Source organism: Syngnathus scovelli, chromosome 6, assembly GCF_024217435.2.
Source record: "Syngnathus scovelli strain Florida chromosome 6, RoL_Ssco_1.2, whole genome shotgun sequence".
NCBI lineage: Eukaryota > Metazoa > Chordata > Actinopteri > Syngnathiformes > Syngnathidae > Syngnathus > Syngnathus scovelli.
The window spans coordinates 18083748-18098093 of record NC_090852.1 but is presented as its reverse complement, the minus strand read 5'-3'; the positions used below and the strand labels follow the sequence as shown (position 1 = coordinate 18098093).

Below are 14346 nucleotides of genomic sequence, written 5' to 3'. Positions count from 1 at the left end.
TAAGCAAAACAAATTGTTGTCATCAAAACGAACAAACAAGTTTTGTCGTGTTTAGAAAAGCTCTGCGAGGCGTCGTAGCCACGCAGTCCGCTCTTATCGGCCCGAAAGCTGGTGTGAATGAGGATTTAAAGGATTTATCTGGGCGCTGATGCTGAGCGACGTATGGCGTTGTGAAGCTGCAGTGCTTCTAGTTGAGAAGATTTTGTGTGGTGTCTGTCTAAGCTTTAAGTTTCCCCTGTCTCAGTTAAAATGTATGTTTTTAAAGTCCTTGAAGGGAAGAAGGCTTGTTTGAAGGGTTGCTCAAAAAAAAAAGTTGCAGCCACGTTTTGGATATTAACAGAATGATGTGACACAATCTGCCGGCGGAGCAGTTCTGCGTGAAATGAAAGAAATCCAATTTTGTCTTTCAAATGTCTCATTTGAATGGAAATCAAACGACGGCTGTCTCCATTCCTGAAAATGCTGCTCAACCTTCACGTCCTCCCTCACCCAGCGGCAACTGACTTGTTTTAATGCACATAAATAGACATTCTGAGCGTTTTGGAAAAAGGCAAGTAACCATGACATGATTCATTAGTTCCATTCAGTCTGCCTTGCTTCTATTTTTCATAATTTTCATATTTACTGCACAATAAGCAGCAGTTGGATCATTTCTTCCGAAAAGAGGCTTCTCGCAATTTATTGCCAGATGATCTTTACTGTCAACAAAAAGGATTACACAAGTCTTTAAATAGGAACGTCCCTGCTAGCTTGATGCTAACACGTAATATAAACTACAATAGAAAATAGACAGAGAATATATAAAAAGTCACAGGCATGTATTCTTTGTCCTCTGTAATAAACAAGGAATATTATTGCACCTCCCGAGTCACTGTAGAATAGCGATGACTACATTTGTCTGTATTGTGTTATACTGCCCCCAGTGGCCTGGATGGGCACACCATAAACTGATTAGTAATTCTTTCCGCTTTAATCATTTTTGTAGAGTGCTGTTTTCCTTTTAAAGACATTGACGGTATCGCTGTTGTCCTTTTGATTTGAATTTAAAATCCACTTTCACTTAGCATAAATTGTCAACAATATGTTTATTATGACAGCCTGTAATAGTCCCACATTGTTAGAAATGTGCGTATATTTTTCCTCTTCAATTTGATTGTTTGTGCAAATAATAAACAAGAGGCTTCCATGGTTACATATTGAGCTTCAAACAGCAAGCAGAACTCAAACAATCGGTGTCATTCATATGCAAAGGAGTGCTCCGACAAGCACGCCCTCCTCTTAACATGCTGCAATTTTATGCCACTACTTGAGTCCGCTGACAATAATGATAAGTGGCTTCCTCTTGTTGATTAGCAGGCAAGAGGCTGTCGAGATGCTTTGTCACGCTCTCGTGTTGAGAGAGATGAGAACTCGAGCTAACGGGCCGTTTGAAGTATCCAAAAGAGCTCCATTATGAAGACAAACAGCAACGATGCAGTTCTTTTATTGAGATTTGTCGTCTTTCCATTCTGGAAGCAAACATACGCTAACCACCCTGGTGTTGATAGTTAGCATCCAGAAAAGAGTGGGTATGGAAACTTCTCATTGAAGAAAATCGAGGCTATTTTGAAAGTGTGGGTTAGCAAATGTGTAAGTGTTACCGGTTGTTTCTCAAACTAGGTGAAGAAATGTCATGACTTGAATTTGAGAGGCTGTGTGACCTCACATTGTCCTCCCGCCGGGCCTCGCGTGGTTAGCATGCAGCGAGCGGTGGCTACATGGCGCGTCCGCATACAAACTTCCAAATTACCACCTATGAAATATTAACCACTCGCCTTGGCGGAATAAAAAAAAAACTCTTGTGTCACCTCTCTGGAGTCGCTCGTGAAAGCCTGGCTATTATGTCCGTCATGATACGTGTGGGGGATTCATTTGCTTTGGGTTGGCAACAGAATATAATTTGAATTTAATTTGAAGTGTATTTTTTTTTTGTTTCAGTTAGCTCTATTTTTTTTCAAGGCAACACAACTCACATATTTACCGATAAACCAACGTTTCTTATGTTGGTGTCGAAACGCAAGCTTGCTAGCTCGGTTTCTGTTGATGTTGGCTCCTTTCACAGTCAACATCGCTTGTTGTGCTTGTTTCCCGCGACACACACGCCGTCACAAACCCGACACAACGCAGCTAATGTTTGCCATTGTGGTGCCTTGTTGGTGTCTTAAATCAGCGTCAAGCGCTTGCTGCTGTCTATCACCTTTCACGCTTGGAGTCTCATTCCTGCCAGGAAAACACAAGACACAAAGTGCTTTTTTTTTTTTTTTTTTTTAAATTAAGTAATTTTCTGCTGATGCAGCCCCGCAACAACAAGCAGCAAGGGGGACATTATTGCTCCGCAGGCACCTTTCTGTTCCCTCCCGTTACATGTCTTCATAGTGTGTTGTTTTCGTTCATTTTAGTTTTATTATACAATGATAAACTCCTCAGGGATAAATAATACTGCAAGCGGTGATGAACAGTCCCCCACATTTTTTTTATTTATATCAACAGTCCTTTGGATAAAAAGCTTCTCGATTTACCGTCTTGAATAACTGCTTCTCAGTTTGCAATGAAATGGTTCATAACAAAATGTCCGACTTTCTGTTCTATTTGAAGCATAAGTCCTTGAGACTGTTTTGTGCGTCTTGTTGCAATAGACATGTCCACCCAATTTTGTGTATCAGTGAAACTGGTGGGGGGGGGGGGGGGTCTTGAATGTTTTTCTGATTTCACAAGGAGTGCGACTGAATGGCTCCTTTGAAACAAAATGGCTGACTTCCTGTTCTATTCACTCTGAGACTTTTTTTGTAACAATAGAGACAGGTCCAGCCAATTTTATATCCATCATTGAAACTTGTTTCTGGGGCTCATCTTTTTTCTACTTCCAAGGACGTCTGAGTACGTAATGGCTGCTTTAAATCAAAATCGTTACTTTTCACTTCCTTCCGTCCTTTCATGGTACACACGTCCACCTAATTTAATAACATTGGTCCATTTCTAACATCCCAGGAATTATAACTTAGTATTATTTATTGGGTGGACTGTGTACATGGACTCCTAAAAATGTGCATAGACGCGCAAAAATTGATGAGGCCCTGAAAAGGCTTTTGGTAGGTTTTTTTTTTTTTTTTTGGACATAAAAACAAAGTAACTGATCTGTTCTGAATTATAGGCGTGTGAAATGCAAGAAGGAGGGAGGTGTCATGCTAAGTCATTGTGGATGCACAGCTGCTGCATGAGACACACACACACACGCACACACACATACACACACACATAGACAGCAGGAGACAAGCCAATGAGGCATTTGGTGCAGACACATTCTGTTTGTGACACCTTGTGGTGGATGAGAGAGGGGGAGAGAGAGAGTTAGAGTGAGAGAGCATGAGGGAGCGAGAGGATAAGAAGAGAGGGAGAATGATTGGGACGAGCAGATGAAGCGGCGTCGCAGCCAGAGAGGAGAGCTTCACGTTCCCCTTCACCCATCCTCCTCCTCCTCGTCGTCTTCCTCTTTCCCGCCGTGAGTCACGGACATCGTTTCAGGTGAGACCACCTCTTTTATTTACGCCCCTCCTCTTCCTCCAACTTCTGTCAGACTTGGACCTCACTTCTTCTGTCTCCATATCGGCAGCTCAGTGGAAGAGATAATCACGCTACCTGCGCTTGTGGTGTTCTCGCTGAGAGCTGACATGCAGCATCAGGACCGACAGGGAGCATCCTCCTCCGCATCCGCATCTTGATTGACGGCCGAGCATCATCGTTCGGCGCTGAAAAGCACGTTGCGGGAATTGCCGTGAGTTGCTGCAGATCTTCGCTGTGTTTGTGTGAGCCATATTTGCACCAAATGCCATGTTTAGTCGTGAGCCTTGTGTTGTTACCACGTGTGTGTCGAACGTGTGCAAGTCCTAAGTAAGTTTTTTTCAAGAACTGATCGAGACATTTTACAAAGATTTTCTTGATAATAACCAAAAACATTTCAAAATGAGTAGATGTGGCATTATACTGCCATAAATGACGCTGAGCAGGTGCTATTGGTCCGCCCCCCCCTGAAATATGATTGGACTAAGCCAGAAAAGTGACTTTTTAGTCATATCCAATTTTTTCACCTCACTGATGGTGTGCGTTGCCTGGGAACCAGTTCAGGTTGTAATCCACCTTTCCCTCAAAGTCCCTTCCGATAGGCTCCAGCTCACTCGTGACCTTGAACAGGATAAACGGTATAGAAAATGGATGGCTGGATGGATAATTTCCCACGGCACACACACACTAATGTGCGCACTAGAGTGGTTGCGAACGACTGACGTAAGCAACTTCTCCAAGCAATCAAGTAAGTGCTGCTTAGCGGGAGCTACCGCTGCTAGCTAACGCTAATCTCCTCATCTAACAAAACTCAATGTAGCGCTTAGTGCTTACTTTTTGGCCATGACATGACAATGATTATTTTATCGCTACATTGAATTTGAAGTTTTATCGTTTGAAAGACGCGTTTCCTTTTCAGCGACATTATATTACTTTTTAAAGTAGTACAACGTAAGGGGCGTGGCCTAATGAGTGATGTCAAGTCCTCTGACTTGTGCAGTTAGGTGAGTTTTTTTCATTTTGTATTTGTGTTTGACTGTTTGTCTCGTTCAATAAATGGCTAATTTGTAGTTAGAATATTGTTTCACAACACAAAGAAAAAACAAAAATGGCCCCTAACTTGAAAAATAGTACTTGTATTTGTGTACAAGCAATTCACGTCGTCTTTATTTTATTTATACATATGTTTACTTTTATTCATCCTCTTTACTAGAACAAATATTACGAAGCTCCAGCCCAAGTTTATTTTTAAAAACCGTTAAAAAAAAATACGACATAATATATACATATATCTTTGTCCTATATCTGAATCTCAAAGACACCTCATTAAAATCAATAGGTTTCCTGTTCTGACATCTTTTATGGCTACATATAAGTCAAAGCAGTTTCCCAGCAGACGATAGTTAGCTTTGTTTAATTGCTCCGCTAAAGGGACGGCACTGGTGCGGAAGGCCAGAGGGCGTCCCGGCAGGCTTCATTATCGCGACCGTGGCGGTGAAAGGCGGGAATACACAGCGGAGGCGGGAGGATGAAAGCGCGGTAGACGGATATTACCTGATCAAAAAAAAGAAGGTGCCAGCAGGCGGAGCTGATAAGCTTTTGCCCACGGTCGCTTGGAAGGCCGCGAATCGAGCCGGAACTACACCTCGGAATTCTTCCGTCAAATGGTGGATAAACTCAATATAGTAGAGCTCTATTTTTAGACATCCAGTGAAACCAAAATGTGATTCACTGCATTGAAATGTGGCTCTTGGAGGCGATAACCATTTCAGCTTTATTGCTATACGCTCCGTGATCTCGCTCTTGTTCTTTCGGGTGAGAAAATGAAATATTTTCATCATAAAAACACCTGTTAAAGACTTTCAGTGGGCCGTCAACACGTATACACATGCTAAAATTAGCTTAGCATGTAGTCTTGGCTGCAAAGTGCCAATTCTAGTTACCTCTCGGATAAAACTGAGAAATATGACGTACATTTCGTCTCTCGGTTTCCATCGCTGCAAATGATGCACTCAGTGCGCTGTGGTTTGACAGATTTCAATTTAAAAGAAAGAAGTTGGTGTGTGTGCGCGTGTGTTCGAGCGCGACAGGAGCATTTATCCCATCAGTCGCATGTCACGTTGTAATCTTCTTATAACGCGCAACGGGCGGGGAAAAAAAAGAAGCAGCAAAAAGCCGCTTTTGATTCGCATTTGGCAGCTCTAATCTTGTTCCCCACCCCAAATCCCCTCTGAGATGATTTTTGTCAAAAATATTCAACTGAAAATATGAACATTCCACACACGTAATCTCGCTGCTTGTTCATTCCAAGCAAAGATAAATCATCATTTGAAGTGTTAAATAATATTTAGCCTTGTTGGGCATTTGTAATCCTATCCATTTTTTTTTTTGCCATCCTTCCTGTTCTAATCTGCGAGGATCAGCAAGATCAAATGCTGTGGATTTATTATTTTTTAATAATCTACTTGAATAATCCAATTCTAGCTCTTGTGGATTATTAAAAAAAAGTACTTGAGTTCTTTTCTCCAATCAAGTTTTCTTTAAAATATTTTCTTCTTTTTGGTGCATCCCTTCATTCCCAAAAAGAAGTTGAAGTTGTTATCAAGCAGGCGGTGTCATCCCCAAATATGAGTGAGATGGTGAGTCAGCCACTACCAGGCTTGTCGCCATGGAGACCAACATCTTCCCTTGCATCTTATTCTCACTTTTCCCAGTGCAAAGCTCCCCAAGTAGCAATCACACTTTATTTTTCTTTATTTTTCTTTTTTTTCTTTTTACACTGCTGTCTTCTTCTCCTTTGCTTATGATGGCTCATGAATTTTCCTTTTGTTACCCCCACCGGTACGTCATCTTTCCATTAATGTATGTTGTCATGTGTCCTCACTGATAAACACCCGAATGTCACTTTGACATCAAACCACCTCGGCCACACTCACGGATGATTGGCACGTCCCAGGTGATGTCATCCCGCAGCCGTGATGAACCATAAAGCAGCTCTCATAAAATAAAATGTCTTTATTGTAGTCTCCCTTTCAGACAAAAAAGCTCCTCCATCTGATCATGAATTATTCATAAAATATAGCAGGCTTCCGTGAGTGCGTGCGGAAAATACAGTTTTATTTTTACATGCAACATTGCTGAATTAATTTAATTTTTTTTTTATAAATGTGCACCTAACTGGAAAAGATTGCATTTTGATCTTAGTTAGAAACTGAAAATTCCGATAAAGGTGTGGCAAGTGGCCTTTACTTCAGTATAGTGAGCAATCATGCTTGTTTGTTAACTAGTTGATGTGTTGTTAAGTCGACTGACTGGTTAGTTGGTTGTGCCTTCATTTATTTGTTAGTTATTTGTTCATTAGTTCGTAACGGAATCGCATCAAAATTAGACTGGCCCAAATGGAAACTACCATTAGGTCGTTAATTAATTGGTTAGCTAGCTAGTACTTTAGTAAGCTCGGTTGTTTAGTTAATTAACTAGCTAGCTTAATTACACAAAACAATCGATTGGGTGCAGATTTGGATAGGCATTGTTGTTTCTAATAAACTGAGCATCAATTTCATTCACTCACTCACAAGTCGGTTCACATTTTGGTATAGCTCCATCGAGGACGGAATCATTTATTTCTACTATTTGGCCAGCCCAGCCGTTGGTTAGCATGCATTTTTAAAAAGACATACTCCCTCCTGCATATCAGCAGGACAAGAGTAATTGCTGGAAGGGGAGAAACTAACTGCATGCTCCTCTCTCCTCCGCCTTCCCCTCCGCCACCTTTTGATGAATAAGTAAACACCTACAAGCCGGCAGTTGCTTTAAAAGTCTCCAAGTGGGAGGACAGACGACCGGCTGTTTACTCGTTAGATGATCGCACTTACATGCGCGCACACACACGTTACTTGGAAAGGCTACGTCAGCACAGAATTCTTTATTCCGGTGTCCAATTATTATTTATATTATCATGTGTCCTTTAATATTTATTGTGTTTATTTAGCCGCTTTGCCATAAAGGTTCTTAATATGATGCAAAGACAAAAAACACAATAATTCACATCTACGTGAGGCGATGAGGGTGTGACTAGTCGAGTAACATTCATCATTTTAAGTTGCAAAGTCGAGCAAAATTTTGATGCATTACTGTGAATTAAAATGTCCTCCAAAAATTAATCAATGCAGGAATTTTAAAAAAGGTCCAGAACCTGCTCACATCAGACGTACAGTACCAGCCGCAAATTTCGAAGCACTTTAATTCACAATATTTATGGGATTTAACAAAAAAATAAAACCTGAAAACTAATAACACAGCCAGCACAAGGCCAAACTTCTTATGTGTGATGGTCACTTTCCAAGGATGACACTTTTTAAATATAATAACAAACTCAATCATCCCCGCACCTTCAGTGCGACGCCTCCTCGGCACATATGTAGCAGTTATTAACATGCTTATTCACAATCTATTCAACTGTAGCCAACGTACAAGAGCCGTGACGAGATGCTCGCTGAAAAGCAGCCAAAGGCCAACAGAGCGAGGACGCTGCATTTTAAATAGCAGCCTCAGCTCACTGGATGAGAAAATGGGTCATGTTTGCTTCCTGACACGTCTCTGAAAACGAGTGTGCTTTTCTCACACCTGCACCTCACGCGTTTCGTTTCGATATCCCTCGGTTAAGCGGACCAACACTGACTGGTCGCCAATCCGGGATGTGGCTTTTTGTAAACGTTTTTGAACTCCCGTTTCCACCCCAATGATGCTGCTAGGTGTAGTCGGGTTTTAAGGTGGAGCGGTTCTCTGGCTAATGAGCATCGACGCTTCTCGGTAGAGATGACTGACCCACATTTAGTGCGCTGCCCTGAGGCCTGCTGTGTCGGGATGGGGAAAAAAAACGACCATGCAGGATGTTCTAGTATTTGAAAAGACTCTCTGAGGATTCCGGTGGATTCGGATATGAGCTACCATGTCGGCTACGCTAATTCTTACGTTATTAGTTTGCCAGGTTTGCTTCAAGTTTGAATTTGTTGTCCATAATTACAGGAAGCGATTTGCGTCTTCTACCTAGCCTGTCAAAACAGCATCTTTAGCAACGTTTAGCATTCCGGATGATTGACGTAGCCTGTCCACAGTGTTGTGTGCGTCCACGTTGTAGTAGAAGCTAAACGCGTTATTGATGCGTTCCCGCAGTGAGTCGACAGCCCGCAAAGTCAAAGCAAAGCCAAAGCATCAATCACTTGGCATGAGTCGCGTTTACAACAAGTGTGTCATCCATCTTGATGAGGCTGCGCAGAGAGTGCAGGGGTCGTCCACAAGGGGCACCGCCGCTTTCCACGCAAAGTGGGATTAAATGTCTCGCTGAAGGGCACCTTGATGGAGGCTTTCTTTTTCACCATCAAACATCAAAAAGATGCATTCAGGGCCACGCGCCAGGGAAAAAGATGATGGAAGAAGCAACAATTTAAAACAAACAAGATGGCAGAGATGTGAAGTCAAGTCAACACACAGGGGCTTTATTCATTCACCGACGTGACTTCATTTCCATATCGATTGTGAGCGGACAGTCAGAGAAGATAAACAAGAAAAAATAATGCAAGTTTTTTCTTATCATGATTGCTGATAGCGAGAGACGGCATGCTGAGATTGATGCGGAAGTCTGCGGACAAGATGCGGTGCCTGAGGAAGAAATCTACGTTGCCTCTACTTGGCTTCCTGGTCGCTTTCCTGCTGCTCTTCAATCTCTACGTGGACATGGACGGATATGTGTTGGTGAGTTATACTGAATGGATATTTGACGTCTAAAGTTGTCGATGGGAGTGAATGAGTTGTTTTTATTGTCGTTATTTTCCAACAGGAGGCAGAAAAGCCTCAGCTGGGCGAGGCGTTGATGCATCACGCTAGCTCGGAGCGATACATCCACACCTTCAGAGACCTGTCTAACTTCTCTGGGACCATCAACGTGACTTATCGCTACCTGGCGGGATTCCCTCTGCCGCGCAAAAGTGAGTATAAGTAACATTCCGGATCTGGATTGAATGGACTAATCTTCATTGTCAAAACATGATTAGCACAATTTGTTCTTTGTCAGAGTATCTGACCATCGGGCTGTCGTCGGTGAAGAGGAAGCGAGGGAACTACCTCCTGGAGACCATCAAGTCCATCTTTGACCAGTCCAGCTACGAGGAGCTGAAGGAGATCGTGGTGGTGGTCCACCTGGCTGACTTTGACTCCGTGTGGTGCGAGAACCTCCTGCAGGAAATCAGCCGCAAGTTCTCGCACCACATCATCGCCGGCCGCCTGCTGGTGATCCAGGCTCCCGAGGACTACTACCCGTCCCTGGACGGACTGAAGCGGAACTACAATGACCCCGAGGACCGGGTGCGCTTCCGCTCCAAGCAGAACGTGGACTACGCCTTCCTGCTCAACTTCTGCACCAACCTGTCCGACTTCTACATGATGCTGGAGGACGACGTGCGCTGCTCTCGGAACTTCCTGACGGCGCTGAAGAAGGTGATCGCCTCCCGGGAGGGATCCTACTGGGTGATGCTGGAGTTCTCCAAGCTGGGCTACATCGGGAAGCTCTACCACGCGCGGGACCTGCCGCGCCTGGCGCACTTCCTGCTCATGTTCTACCAGGAGATGCCGTGCGACTGGCTGCTTATCCATTTCCGCGGGCTGCTGGCCCAGAAGGACGTGATTCGCTTCAAGCCGTCGCTCTTCCAGCACATGGGCTACTACTCGTCCTACAAGGGTGCCGAGAACAAGCTGAAGGATGACGACTTTGAGGAAGACGCGGTGGACATACCCGACAACCCGCCGGCGCGGCTCTACACCAACATTGATGTCTTCGAGAACTACGCCGCCGCCAAGGCCTACAGCGCCGTGGACGAGTACTTCTGGGGCAAGCCCCCGTCCACCGGAGACTTCTTTGTGGTGGTCTTCAACAAGTCAGCTAAGATCAGCAAAATCAAAATCACCACGGGTTCAGAGGACAGACAGAGCGACATCCTCCATCACGGCGCCGTGGAAGTGGGTCACAGGCGCATGGAGGGCAAGCAGGATGGCCAGTGCGCCTCCTACATCACTCTGGGGGAGTTCAGAGGCGGCAGGGTTGAGGTCCACGACGTGGACCGCAAGATTGGTTTTGACGTGGACTGCGTGCGCGTTGTGGTGACAGCCAGTCAGAAGGAGTGGCTCATTATCAGAACCATCAGCCTGTGGACCACACACACCGCCAGTCCATTAATCAAGTGACCAATCAAATCATTAGTGCGTTCATGTTGGACGAGATTCAAAAAAATATTTTCTTGTGTATTTTGGTCTTCAACTCTTTTTTTTCTCAGTCATGTACTATTCCGAGTCCATCCTTTATACTTAATTTTCCTAATATAAAAACAAAATATGTTCATGTGTCTGATGTCTTGTTTTGGAGGTTTGGAAATCAAGCTGCTTCAAAAGCAAGTTACGCACACCGTTATCAGCGCCAATCCGATCTATTTATTATTCCATATCTGCTGAGTGAAATGATTATCGCTGACTGCGAGATTCAGCTTGCCAGGTGAGTTGTTTTACTTTGCTGCCACCTAGAGACCATCTTAAGTCATTACAGCCACTCGTCTTTGGAGTCGTACGGAGAGGTCGTGTCCTGATTGGATGAAGCTACAGGCCAATCGCATCATATTGACAGAGAGAAGGGCCAATCCGATAACACGTATCTTATGACATCATCACAGCGCGACGGGTTCATATCAACAAACAGCAGAAGCGAACTTTCGCCAGAGATTTTCATTATTATGTAAGCTATTATTTTCTTAATCCCCTCATAAGTGCACTATTAATATTTGAAATTCCAAAGATGTTCTTAACACCTTCGTTTTCTGTGCGAGCCGTGTTGCTGGATGTGACACCTCGCAATCAAAAATGATTTTTGAAATGCTAACAACTTGCATGTGCCAGCCGAACGTTATTACAGCTCAACTTGCGTCCACCATAAATATCCGACAATTGCTCAATTTCATCGGCAATTTCTTCCATTCTGTGCACTGCAGAAGTGAATGCCCGTGGTGCGTCACTTGCTGCTGCCTTTGGAATGGGCCAGCAGATCTCAGGACAAGCGGCGCGTATCCCTGAGAAGTTGCTCAAACACGTCGGCCTGATGCGGGACAGCGGCTACCTCACCTACGAGGAGTTTTTGGCCAGGGTGGCGGAGCTCAATGACTTGTAAGCACACATACATCCTTTAATTGTTCATTGTGCATAATACATTCATCATTCACACTCATTGGCGTCGCTGGTGAACTGGCTTTTTATACAAATATTGCTGGATAATTCCATTTTTCTACTCTCGGCAGGACTGCTAAATTAGCTGCGGGGCAACACAAGCACCTGCTGTTTGAGGTCCAACCGGGATCGGATGCCAGCGCCTTGTGGAAGGTAGCTGTTAGAATCGTTTGCACTAAGGTGAGAACAGGAAAGAGCAAGATTCAATCGTCCCTGTAATCTTATTTTATTTCACTTCTCCCGTGCGTTCCAGTCATTTACGTTTGCCATTCTCTGGTTGACTTTGGAGTCATCATGTGACTTGCTCCGCTTCCCGCCAGATCAACAAGACCAACGGCATGGTTGAGGCGTCGCGCATCATGAATCTGTACCAGTTCATCCAGCTGTACCGTGACATGACCAGCCAAGCCGCCGGCGTGCTGGCCACAGAGGGCGACGCCGCCGCCACCACCACCAATCCAGAGGCTTCTTGCATGCCACCTCTCGCCCCTGACTCCTGTCAGGCCAGCATGTGGATGGGCAGGTTGGTAGGAGAACAATCAAGAATCTGTTGGAATAAATGTGGTTAGTGACTTGCATGTCAAAGTTGTTGGAACCAGAAGCTAACAGGTGATTTGACGCCTGACTCCCCCACGCCCCCTTCTGCAGAGTGAAGGAGTTGACTGATGACGAGGAGTGCTGCATCTGTATGGACGGCAAAGCCGACCTCATCCTGCCGTGCACTCACAGCTTCTGCCAAAAGTGCATCGACAAATGGTAAGCTAGGTCACGCTAACAATGCAGCAAAAATGCTAAAATGCCACGTGCGCTTAACGTGTTCCCGCAGGAGCCGCAACTGCCCCATGTGCCGCCTACAGGTGACGGCCGCCAACGACTCGTGGGTGATGTCCGACTTCCCCACCGAGAACGACATGGCGGGATACATCCTCAACTTGGCCGACGAGGCGGGACACCCGCATCAGCCTTGACGCGACAAGTAAACAAAAAACACGTCACTTTCACTGAACATTCTCTCGTGGTTGGGAGTAGGTGTGCTGCAAAATGTTGCAGGAGGTCACATGACACCAGAACCTCCAAAGTGGAACAATCTGTTCCACGAAAAAAAATCAAACTAGTGCCATCATAAAATCCTCATGATCCTATCATTATTATTATTTACCATATGAACTCACAGGAAAAAAATCCATACAAATGTCCCGCAAGGAGCTGCTGTGGGCCACAACTCACGCCCAAGCGCTCACACGCAAACTTAACGGCCAACTTGACTCACGAGGCCACGCCCCTTAAAGGCACACATACAATACAAGCTACTGTATTACTGTAAATTCTCTTCTACTCTCTTCCATTCGCTCTTGTAATGTTGTTTCACATCACTGTAGTAATTTTTTAATAACAGAATATATGAGTTACGAACTGGGTCGTGAAACTGACATTGAGGTAGCACAGTACACCAAGTTGTGGTTGTCACGTCTCACTGCCTTTTCGATTTCACTGCATTTAGCATCAGAGGAAACAGGAAGTTCACATGAAGGGAACACATTTTAGTCAAAAACATGCCCCCCCCCAGTTGTTATAAACCAGCATGTTGCTATGTAATTAATATCCCTGATGAGCTTATGAATAATGAATGACATTTAGTTTGAGGAATTGTGAAGCATTGCGCCTTATTTTTAACCATTTATGTGAAATTTTCACATTTAATCTGCACACGAAGTACTGTACTTTGTTCCCGATTTTTCTGAGCCTTTTATTGAGTGTTTGAAACATATATCTCTGAAAATATGTTGAATTGTTCTAATTAAGATATATATTAGATAGATTCGTTACCTTTATTGCTGTGTATATCCAGAATTCATTTCTAAAATCTATTTTGTGTGGATTTTAGGTTTATTTCATAAAAATATAATCCAAAAAATGTGTATTGTTCGATTTTACCCGATTTATTGCTGACTTTGCTGTACTGTTTGCACTACAACAAATTATATCATTCGTCTATTTATTTTATATTGATTATTTTGCTCACTTCTAACATTTAATGCTGCAAGTGTAATGCATTGTATGGCCACCAGGTGGCGTCTTAACATTGAAGAAGGGTTCTTAGAGGTCCGTTTTCCACAAAACATCCTGAATTTAACATAATCACATTGATTGATAGTAGCAGAAGTATTTCAATTTATTTTAGCTTTTAATTCTGTCAGGGCAAAACATTATTCGATCTGCTTTTATCAATTCATAAGTCATTTATGTAAAGGATTTTGAGTGATAATGTGTGTTATTAAATATTATATGCTACATTGAACTTTTCTTAGGCTCCCCAAATCTGCTTTAACTTGTCTTAATATGGTTGGATTGAGGCATGACGACATTATCTTGAATAAAGTCACCTTTTGCACTCATTTGAAACGGCATTTTTAAAAATAGCAATCAATATCTAATTAATATGCAAATAAATATTGTGTATAATTGTAAAAATTAAAAATTAAA

General features: G+C 43.5%; 2 protein-coding genes across 4 annotated transcripts; both read left to right on the top strand.

Annotated features, from left to right (window-relative positions):
* Positions 1–26: 26 nt before the first annotated feature.
* On the top strand, positions 27–10990 carry LOC125970927 (alpha-1,3-mannosyl-glycoprotein 4-beta-N-acetylglucosaminyltransferase C). Of its 3 annotated transcripts, XM_049723718.2 has the most exons (5): positions 27–3561; positions 3650–3811; positions 9206–9351; positions 9437–9584; positions 9671–10990. In XM_049723718.2, exons 3-5 carry the CDS (start codon positions 9217–9219, stop codon positions 10834–10836), a joined length of 1449 nt encoding a protein of 482 aa, XP_049579675.1. In that variant the 5' UTR covers positions 27–3561; positions 3650–3811; positions 9206–9216; the 3' UTR covers positions 10837–10990. The 3 variants fall into 3 exon arrangements, with proteins under 3 accessions (XP_049579675.1, XP_049579676.1, XP_049579677.1); XM_049723719.2 differs by having other exon boundaries at positions 27–3811; XM_049723720.2 differs by lacking the exons at positions 27–3561; positions 3650–3811 and adding an exon at positions 3854–6236.
* Positions 10991–11221: 231 nt separating this feature from the next.
* On the top strand, positions 11222–14258 carry rnf141 (ring finger protein 141). Its single transcript, XM_049723755.2, has 6 exons — positions 11222–11377; positions 11631–11802; positions 11934–12042; positions 12183–12385; positions 12511–12618; positions 12689–14258. Exons 2-6 carry the CDS (start codon positions 11672–11674, stop codon positions 12828–12830), a joined length of 693 nt encoding a protein of 230 aa, XP_049579712.1. The 5' UTR covers positions 11222–11377; positions 11631–11671; the 3' UTR covers positions 12831–14258.
* Positions 14259–14346: the final 88 nt, after the last annotated feature.